Below are 10,611 nucleotides of genomic sequence, written 5' to 3'. Positions count from 1 at the left end.
GTCAAAAGTAAATATGTTCTTTTTTTATAGTTGCTGTACTATAGGAACAAATCTTAAACAGATGTGCGCTCATCAAGCATGCTATTTCTGTATAATTTCTTTTGAACAAATAAATATACTCTATGGCTGACCATTGTATTGTCTATGGTTGTAACATTGTGTTGGAAGATTTTTTCTTTAAATTTAAAATATGAGTTCAGAGTAAATAGACAAATAGAGTAAATACTTTATCGTTTTTTTGAAGCACATGTATTCTTGGGTGCAATAATCTTCAATAATAACTCATAATTTTTTGTTGTTTAACATTTCAAAATTAATTTTGAAAATTAAAACTACCCATCACTATTTCGGACTGCTTTTATAATACAGCAATACACTTATATTATTGGACAGTTTCCAACTGCTGATGGAATACAATCCTATTTTGTCAGATCCGCAACAGCAAAGGCTATACTGTGCTATTTAGAAATCTCTATTTTACCAAACTGTGTTACAAACATGTTTTTAAAAACATTTAATGAAATGGATTTTCTAAGCATTATGAAAAACTAATAACGTGCCTAAATCGTTAACCCTTACTCGATTTTTTGTTATTGTTATCTAACTAACCATCACGCCGCTTCCCCACAGGGGTAGGCAGAAAAAATAGAATGCCACACCAATTTATCTTTGCATACAATCTTCGCCTCTTTCTGATTTACGAAATAGATCAAAATAAGGGTCTCACATTAGTTTTGTATTGGAATATTGTAAAATGTGTATTAGTTTTTTTTATAAATATATTAGTAAGTGGGCCATATAACGTCGAGTCAAACACGACATTAGAGTTGGCCGAATAAATATGATCCCAAGCCACACTAATAAAACACAAATTATACATTGTTTCCACATTTATTATACTTTTTCAAACATTTATTGAAAGCAGTATTACAGGTCCACAAAAAATCTATAAAATTTGTGAGAGTGTTCCCTCCCGTTCTTTTTCTTATTAATCTCTGGCTGAAATAGACTGGCAACACGTAAGACCTTTCTAGTCATTTTCAAAATCATTTTAGTGGTCAATGTCAAATGCATTTGACAGTAGTGCCAATATTAGAACATGCAGAGCATCTCTTGGATAATTATAACAGACATCAATAGGGACATGACAAATTTTGCTAAAAGGTGTGGCGTGCTGGATATTGCCATATTAAAATCTACCTAGTAGTTAAAAAGGTTAAAAAGCCGTTACAAGAAATTGGCAAATGAAGATATCTGAATAGCATAGTAAAGACTTGTCACATTCATAAATTCTTATTGAAAACATAATAAACTGGTATATTGTGCGATTTTCACATAAATTAAAGATTTTATATATCGCTCACTCCTTTCAAGAACGTCATAAATCAAAAAACTTCATTTTTCAGGAGAACGTTTTTAAAGTTTTAAAATATAATACAATGTATTAAAATACAATGTATTTTTTTAGGTAAAACCTGAAGGTTTTTTCTCCATTTGAAAAATATTAAGTATATTTAAAAAAAAAACAATTAAACAATACCTTTTCTTCAAAATGCAAAAACAACACATTCTGCCCTGTAGCGGGTAAATATTCAGTTAAAAATATGCCACTTTTGCTGGGATATAGTACATTTTCTGAGCATTCAGAAAACATGCACAACTGAAAATCGACAATTTTTGATTTATGACGTTCTTGAAAGGAGTTAGCGATACATATGTGTTTGTACACTGAGATTGTAAAACATGACTATTTAGTAAAATTCACCCAGGTACTTAGAACTTTATCTATTAAAATTTACTGTGTCATTGTATAATTTTGTAAATAAACATTACTTGTAAAATAGACATGTAATGTTAATTAATTTACATGTAATAAAAAAAGATTTGTAAAAAAAAAACATTGTTATTTCTTATTATCACAGAAAATAAACGAGGTTTTGTATTACAATGGTCTTCAAACTGTTTTAGGGCAGAAAAATTGAATAACTTGTATTTCAAATTGTTGTGGTTTTAAAACTAATTTACTTTGTATTTTTTTCTGAAAGGAAGAACTTCTGTCCACATCCGATATATCGTCATATAAAGCACTACATATATGAGACAGATGTGAATCTTTCACGGTAGTCAAACAACTGCATGGCTATTTTTCTGTCAGTATTAAAATGGAAGAAATTATGTATCTTTCTCATATCCCTTATTTTGAAGACCACTAATGTATTGTAGGAAAGTATGGCTGAGAATGTTTCCCCTACACTAACACTATAAATTACGTCTAATAGAATAATTTGGCTATTTTTTTTTTAAATTTCTTCTTCATGTATCTTCTTTCCTAGTGCATTCTAGGATAACGATATCATCACTGGAATATTCTGGGTGTTGTTCACTCTGCGGTATTTCCCTAATATTAAAGGACTCCTGCAGTTCATTGTAAAATGTCTTCCAGAGTCCCTTCTGAATGTCGGAGTCCCTCAATTCTTGAGCAATCAGAAGTTTTGGCTTATTCGAAACCGAAAGGTTTATATTACGTAGAGTTTTCATCAGCGGGCCGAGAGACTACATAAATGAGAAATAATTTTTCATTATTGAGTTGCAAATTTAAAAAAGTATCGCTCACTCCTTTCAAGAACGTCATAAATCAAAAATTTACAATTTTCAGTTGAGCATGTTTTCGGAATGCCCAGAAAATCTACTATATCCCAGCAAAAAAGGCATATTTTTAGCTTAATATTTACCCACTACAGGGCAGAAAGTGTTATTTTTGCATTTAAAAGGTATTGTTTAATAATTTTTTTAAATATACTAAATATTTTTCAAATGGAGAAAACCACTTCAGGTTTTACCTAAAAAGATCTGTTGCACAGTAAAAAATTCAATAATTTTTAATACATTGTATTATATTTTTAAACTTTAAAAACGTTTTCCTAAAAAATCAAGTTTTTGATTTATGACATTGTTGAAAGGAGTGAGCGATATATGTATATTTTATAACATGTACATATACTGCATCAGCCTAGATGACGGGGACTGTAATGCGATTAAAATATCGGCAAGACATCAGAAATACTAAAATAACCCACAAAACACATATCGCTCACTCCTTTCAAGAACGTCATAAATCAAAAATTGTCAATTTTCAGTTGTGCGTATTTTCGAGATGCCCAGAAAATGTACTATATCCCAGCAAAAGAGGCATATTTTTAACTTAATATTTACCCGCTACAGGGCAGAAAGTGTTGTTTTTGCATTTTGAAGAAAAGGTATTGTTTAATAATTTTTTTAAATTTACTAAATATTTTTCAAATGGAAAAAAAATCTTCAGGTTTTACCTAAACAGATTTGTTGCACAGTAAAAAATTTAATAAGTGGCTTGATATTTATTTTTAATACATTGTAATATATTTTTAATCTTTAAAAACGTTCTCCTGAAAAATCAAGTTTTTTGATTTATGACGTTCTTGAAAGGAGTGAGCGATATGTACAGAGATATTTCTTGGGAAGTAAATTAAGTAAACTAAATGCGGGAACAAAGAAAGAAAATTCCATGTCAAATCCTGAGGAAATTTTCTTAATACCAGTTCTAGTCACTAAAATCATACTAACCTCTTCATAGTATACACAATCTGCCATAACAACATAGTCGAATGTCATTTCCTTTACAATATCGGATTCTATATCTCCCCACGAGAGCGTTTCAGAAGTTGCAAATCCACCGAGACATCCTAATACCACTTTATTTTCCATAATGTTACATCTGAGAAGCGACAGAGTGTCCGGCAGGTCCGTTAATATCACTTCAGCGCTAAAAAAAAACATGATCATAAAAGAAATAAAACATAACATAAGTTTTTGTGTGATTATGCAATGTGTCACTTATCTGGGATGACATTGGATACTTCAATGCGAATGAAATATCTAAAATAACTCATAAAAGTTATTTGAAAGTTTTTATTTTATTTGTAGGATTGGTATCATTTTACTATTGATATTAACATTTAAGTGCTTACGTGTAGTTGAATCAATCACATCTCGAAAATTACAAAAGCACAGTTCATTCATTCAAACTAATGTCTATTATATGAAAACTTAGCGCTTTGGGACATTACAATAAATACAGACTATGCAGTTATGAATTTAGTTGCACGGATGCTTCTGTCACTTGCCTGAAAATTATAGTATGACAATTTTTTCATTCCCGATAAATCACAAATCTGGTGTGGATGAATTTGAAGTCTTTAACTCTCCATATTAAATGTAAAAATAGTTTTCAAAACAATTTTCTTCCTAGTGTTCCCAGTATGTGGATTGTTTGTAATTCATCATTTTCGATACTTATAGGTCAGTAGCTCAAACGCCAGATATTTAACTCATCATAATCTAAACCTAGCAGTGAAAAATATACAACGTTGAAATATTTATGGCCTTCCTGAAACATATGGCCATAAATTCCTTCAATGTTTATTTATAATAGATATACAAATAAAATCAAAAATACATTATTAATCAATATGTATCAGATAAACACAAAGAGCAATGAAGAGAAGGAGGATAAACATATCCTTAGGGCCCGAAAAATGAATGTTTGGATAATGGAAAACAGATGTGGCTCAAAGAATCGCAGAACAAAAGAGAAACTGGGCTGGTCATGTATGTCTGAGGATAGTTGGACGAAAAATATGCTGGACTGGAGGCCTAGAGGAGGATGCAGAAGCGTGGGTAGGCCACAAACAAGATGTCCGATGGCATTAAAAAAATGGCAGGCCTGTACTGGAAGAGAGTCGCGTCCAACAGACAACTGTGGAAGTTCAAGAGAGGCCTGTGTTCAATACTGGACACCAGAAGAAGGCTGAAGTAAGTTTAAGATATTGGAAACATCGGACATTGTTAAAATAAGATGTACCTACCCTAAAGTAGCTGCTGTGAGCCCTACACTGCCTACTCCAGCTCCGAGCTCCAAAATTTTAAAACCATTTAGTAGATTTTCGTTTTTCTGGCTCATAACCTCTAAGTACTTTGATAGCACAATTGACGCATTCCACACCACAGAACTGACATCGCCTTCCAACTTTTGATATAGCGTAAGTGATTTAGAGCAAACTTCTATATATAAACTTGTAGGGGAAAATTCACCATGTGAGAGACTCTTCTGCGTTTTATAAACTGACATGGTGCAATCCACAGGTATATTGTCGAATGTTATAACTTCAACCATAGACAACGCACAGATGGTTCACTTGTATATTTGACAACGTCATTATGCGTGGTATTAACACTTTGACGACCAGATAATTCAAGCCATAGAAAAATATTTTTTGTTGCAGTTATACATTGGTTCTGCGGTTTTTGTTTGTTTGCTTTGGTGTGGTACTTGGATTCAGAGCAAACTCTGTTTATCCATCACTACATATAGTAATGAGGAAATGATTCATTACAATTCTTCATCATTGTCCATTGGGCACTGCCTCCTCTCGGAATAGTTAAAATAAATATTTGTGATTTTATCACTCTATTATTTCATATTTGACCAAACTGAAACCTGAAGCACGGGATTGATTACCTGGACTTCATGTCATTAACGATGATGTTAGAATTGTATCAATCAGATGTGGTGCCTTATGCACCATTCGCTTCAGACGAGGATCAGAAATAGAAGTCTACTAGTTGATTCTATATTATCAATTATTGTGCTACTAGTTGATTCTATATTATCAATTATTAGGGATACAAATTTGAGAAGTTTGAACCTTTCTTCCCTTATCCAAAATTAATGGTGCATTGGTCACTACTTCAAAATGATGGAGTGTTACCTTGATTGTAAATGTAATGTAATGAAAAAATATAAAAAGTTGTGGATCTTACAAAATTGTATTTCTTGGTGTTAATTTGTTGATTATATTTTTTTAAATTAACAAATTACAGCACATACTTTACTCATGATATACAATTTTTTTGTATAAGCAGAATTTACTAATAGAAACCGATACAAAAGGCTTGGTTTCAAAAAAGTTCATGTCAGTCAATCCTACCAGTCCGGCTAGATTGAGATTAAACTGGCTATTGCTCAGCAAAATTAACTATTTAATAAATGTACTATTCATTTTTATTTTCTTGCGAAATAAGCGCACAGTCATCATGTATTTCATTTTACTCACTGTAAACTTAAAAACCATGTTGTTATCTGTGCAGGAACTTTTATACTTGCCTCCTCTGTGCCAAATTTTACCATAAAATCTTCATATGACATGACATTTACTTCCTCCTTTGTGTATTAAAAACAACTTATTCATCTACCCCTATCTTTCTTTACTTCAAACATTCTTTATTTATTTTTTCTTCATTATATATATAAAGTCGTGTAGTTTCAAGGGGCCCACTATTTGTCAAGTACTAAATAATCTTCAAGCAGCCCTAAATACTTAGCACAATGAAATCAGGTTCAAACTCTTGCAATGTTTATAAGATTAATATAAACAAATAAAATCAAAAATACATTTTATTGGCGGCTATAATATGTGCCAGATAATAGGAGATAAGGGCGTTTTGCAGTGTGATTCGGTGCAAACATATTATACGTACCCCAATGTTGCTGCTGTTAGTCCAACGCACCCAACTCCCGCTCCAAGTTCCAAAAATTTGAGACCATTTAGCAAATTTTCAGATTTTTGACTCATAACCTCCAAGTACTTCGATAAAACAATCGATGCATCCCACACCACACAACTGACATCGCCCTCTAATTTCTGATAAAGGGTGAGAGATTTGGAGCAAACCTCAATGTCCAAAATCCTGGGGTAAAGTTCACCATGAGAAGCACTTTTCTGCGTTTTATAAACCGACATTATTTTCAGATCAAATTTAAAGTCGTTAAAAGATGTTTATCTTGAATCTATTATTGATGTTTACGTTTACGATTGTGACATGACGTCTCGGTTGCTGTTTTCAAAATGTATCTATGGTAAATCTGTCATTTGGTTTTTCTTGCGTATAAATTGCAAGCTTAGATTATTTAAAACTCAATAAATTTCCAAGAAAACAGAGATAGCGCTCTACAAAATATGCTCTACCTTTTTCTAACTATGTGCTTGAGTTTCATTTGTCTCTTTTTATATCTATGAGCCTGTATTGAAAAAACAAAGAAGAAAATATTTTGTACATAGTCTGAGCTTTTATATTAGGCTTAAGGTACTTGTTTTTTTTTTAGAATTGCCACAAGAAAAAACGACTATAGACTAACAAAACCTGCCAAGTAGTTCGTGATTACACCACGTATAAACTATAGACTAAAGTAACGTAGTAGTCAGAGTTTCGGCTTTCCAATTACCTATTCTATATTTTTACTTTATTTGTACAATCATGTCGTCAAACATTATTCATGTATTTTTATTACTATTTACAACTATTCGGTTGTGAGAAAAATCTTTCCATTTAAATAAAAATGTGATATATATTAGATACCTACATATTTTATAATATTGAAAGTGGCAATCGATGTAAGGGGTCGTTCCATTTATTTAAAAAAATCAAACTAAAACTGTCCGAAGATAGCAGGTACAACTGTTAAAAAGTTCAATATTACCTAGCCCTTGATTATCATTTATCGGTTACAGACGCACATGAAGTTACTGCAATTTGCGAATTCTTATTATTGTAAATTACAAGAGTAATGTAAATATTAACAGACCGTCGTCGGGGCGTTTAAGTTTGATTTACACCCCTTTTACTTTCCATTTTGAATGATACTTTTGATACCTAAAAGAGTCTTTCTTTTTTATTACATATCTTCAATAAATAAATATTCAAAAATAAATTAAATAACTTGAGATTATTAAAATAACATGATTTATTTTATTAAAAATTGTTTTTCAAACTACGGATGTATTGGCTGTCCATATTCTAATGTCCAGAAATATTTATCATCGTTTCCCACTTGTTTTTCAGTCTTTTTTGTATTATCTACTATATTTTTCACTGCCTCCTTTAATTTAGGATCATCTATATAATCATTTGGATTTGCGTCATACGAATACGCGTTTTTTATTTTGTCGCGTTCATTGTTATTAGCATAATCGGGAACAAAATCATAGTCTTCTTCTGGCTGCTTATTATTACTGGGACCCTCCTCTTCAACCACTTCTTCGTCAGCTGATTCACCCTCTGATTTTTTAGGATTATCCTTTGACTCTTCTTCATCAGTTTCACTTTCTGCTCCTTCCTCCTCATCGTTTTCGTTATTGCTTTCATCATTTTCAGCTTCACCTTCATCTCCATCTGCATCATCATAATCAGAAATTTTATCCTTGTTATGTAAAGCTCTTAATTTATCAAAATATTCACTATCAAACTGCCCATAAATTATGTCAGGAAGCTTAATATCATCAAGGTGAACTGAAGTGTCACCAAGATCTATGTTTAAGTCTATTTGTGGATTAGTATCGTTACTTTCTAAATGTTCCTTACGTTTTTTTTCTACATCTTTGTGATTATAATTTAAAGGAATATGTTCAAACTGTTCTTTAGCATTTTCAGGTGCATTGTCTTGAAGCTCTTCTGTTTCGGGTTCTTCATTATTGTTTTCATCTTCAGATCCTTCAACGGGGTGAGATTCATTATCTATCCGTTCCACGCTTGAGCCACTATCCTGACAACTCCTCTTAACAAGTTTCGTACCAGATCCTGCACTGTTGGCGTTATTGCTTGTTCTTGCAATGCAGTCGGGTCGTTTATTCTGGTTGAGATCGTCGGATTCGTCGGTAGATTTATCTGAAATGTGTGATCGTTTTTTTGTTCTTTTGTCGAGTCCCAAACTCGTTTTTTTAGGGAATTTTTTGTGATGATTACTTTCCTTGATACTGTGTTTGTCCAGTTTAAAGGATTTTGGTTTGTGGATCTTTTCTGTTTCTTGGTTTTGGTTATTGCTATTTTCTTGGGCATCTGGAATAAATCCACTATCAGTATATTCTATTAAAGCTTCGTGTTCCAAGTTTCCTTCAGGCTTTTCCTGACTTACCTTATCTTCATCATCATAATAATTTTGATAATCTACATTTTCTTCGTAATCATGAGTCTGTTCTCTTACTTCGGGTTTTGGAGTGAAAGACTGCGGAGCTGTATCTTCTCTTTGGTCTTTGGGTAAAGGAGTTTCTGTAGTAGCTAAAGGTTTTTTTCCTTGGTGGCTTCCAGTAACCTGGGTCACTATGAGGGCTGCCACCTGCGAGTCATTATTGTAATTATTTTGTTTAGTTTCTACAGGAAAATTGTCTAGGCGTTTTGCAGTTCTTAAGAAAACATTGCGCCTTTTCCGGCGTAATGCGTTTTTGTAATGACCGGTTGATTTTTCTAAAGGTTCTGTTATATTTTTCTTTTCCGTGTTGATAGTTGTTGAATTTGCAAAGAAGGCTTGTGTTTCTCGTTCCTAAAATAACAAAAATATTTCAAGAGAAAAAACTTGCTTGTTTAGCAATATTTAAACTATATACTTTTTCTTGTTTTGATTTATTTCATAGTAAGGATATTGTTATTCTATAATACTATGTGCAATTTACTTACAAGCAAAAATACCGCAAAATACAACTAACACAATTTATGTGAAAATATCTACCCGTGTACCTTATACATAAGTTAATATTTGTGTGTAGGTAAAAAATAAAACAAACAATTTCATTTTGAATAAAGGATGTATTAGAAATATTTACATGTTATGTAAAATAATGTACATTGCAGGTTCCATTTAATTTAAAGTCTGTACATATTTTTTTACAAATGGCAGGGATGGGCAAAATGATTAACATAATATTTTGTATACTTATATTGTTCTTACTTATGTATTTATTATAAGTGTTTATTAAATACACATTTAAAATGTTTTCTTCCATTTCAAACATGTATTTTCCTTCTGCCCATCTCTATGTACAATGAATTTTGCATTTCAAAACAATCTAAATGCAAACAATGGCAGATTTGTAAATATAATATCTATAAAATGATTAACTAAGATGATTCTATGAATGTTGCGAATGATATCTAAAATACAAATGAAACTTAAAATTATTTATAAATAAATGAAACAAAATGGATGCATTTTGTTTTCCAATAAAATAATATATTTTTGTATCATCCTTTCCCAGCTCTTACTTCTAAAGTACAAACTAGCATTTTAGTTATAAATGCTATTGTAAAAATGGCAGATTTTAAGACTTTCTTCATATGTAATACGTATTTATATTTATTGAAAAACATTATGAATGATACAATCTAAGAATGACACATACGAATGAAGGATTAAATAAGAAATGAACAGGTAGAAGTAGGTAACGAAAATGTTTTCATTTAATAGAAAAGGTGCTTGAAAGGATGTGTGCTTAAAAATATATGGAAAAACAATAGAAGAAAATTAGTAATCAAACTACAACCATTTAGATATAATCGAATAAAAGTGAGAAAATAAAAATACAGTGAAAGGTGCGTTCTACAGCAGAAAATGTGAAGTGATTTAAATGAAGAGTGATGTGGTGAAGGGTGGCTGCAATATTACTTGAATGCTATATTGTCGATGTCTTCCTCGACAACTTGCTGTAAAGAAATTATAATTAGATTCTGCATGCATTGTGAAAATAT

The 10,611-nt window shown here is 31.5% G+C and overlaps 1 protein-coding gene across 2 annotated transcripts; it reads right to left on the bottom strand.

Moving 5' to 3' along the window:
* Positions 1–2,186: 2,186 nt before the first annotated feature.
* Positions 2,187–7,081, bottom strand: LOC148310975 (protein N-lysine methyltransferase METTL21D-like). 2 transcript variants are annotated; one of them, XM_088257478.1, is made up of 3 exons: positions 6,574–7,081; positions 3,601–3,799; positions 2,187–2,553 (listed from the first exon to the last, which is right to left on the bottom strand). In XM_088257478.1, exons 1-3 carry the CDS (start codon positions 6,834–6,836, stop codon positions 2,314–2,316), a joined length of 702 nt encoding a protein of 233 aa, XP_088113604.1. In that variant the 5' UTR covers positions 6,837–7,081; the 3' UTR covers positions 2,187–2,313. The 2 variants fall into 2 exon arrangements, with proteins under 2 accessions (XP_088113604.1, XP_088113603.1); XM_088257477.1 differs by lacking the exon at positions 6,574–7,081 and adding an exon at positions 4,902–5,304.
* Between the last annotated feature and the right edge of the window lie 3,530 nt (positions 7,082–10,611).

This window comes from Brachycentrus maculatus, unplaced genomic scaffold (genome assembly GCF_059751285.1).
Source record: "Brachycentrus maculatus isolate JH-2025_06_01 unplaced genomic scaffold, ASM5975128v1 h1tg000081l, whole genome shotgun sequence".
NCBI lineage: Eukaryota > Metazoa > Arthropoda > Insecta > Trichoptera > Brachycentridae > Brachycentrus > Brachycentrus maculatus.
Note: the sequence above shows the minus strand (reverse complement) of the source record. Positions and strands in the feature narration are given on the sequence as shown.

What these genes read in the sequence shown, in the direction of transcription:
- LOC148310975 (XM_088257477.1), bottom strand. Translation starts at nt 5,209, where the DNA reads ATGGTTGAAGTTATAACATTCGACAATATACCTGTGGATTGCACCATG. An exon ending in CTCACAGCAGCTACTTTAGG is followed by an intron (nt 3,800 to 4,901) that starts GTAGGTACATCT and finishes GTTTTTTTTTAG; the next exon opens with CGCTGAAGTGATATTAACGG. An exon ending in ATTGTGTATACTATGAAGAG is followed by an intron (nt 2,554 to 3,600) that starts GTTAGTATGATT and finishes TCATTTATGTAG; the next exon opens with TCTCTCGGCCCGCTGATGAA.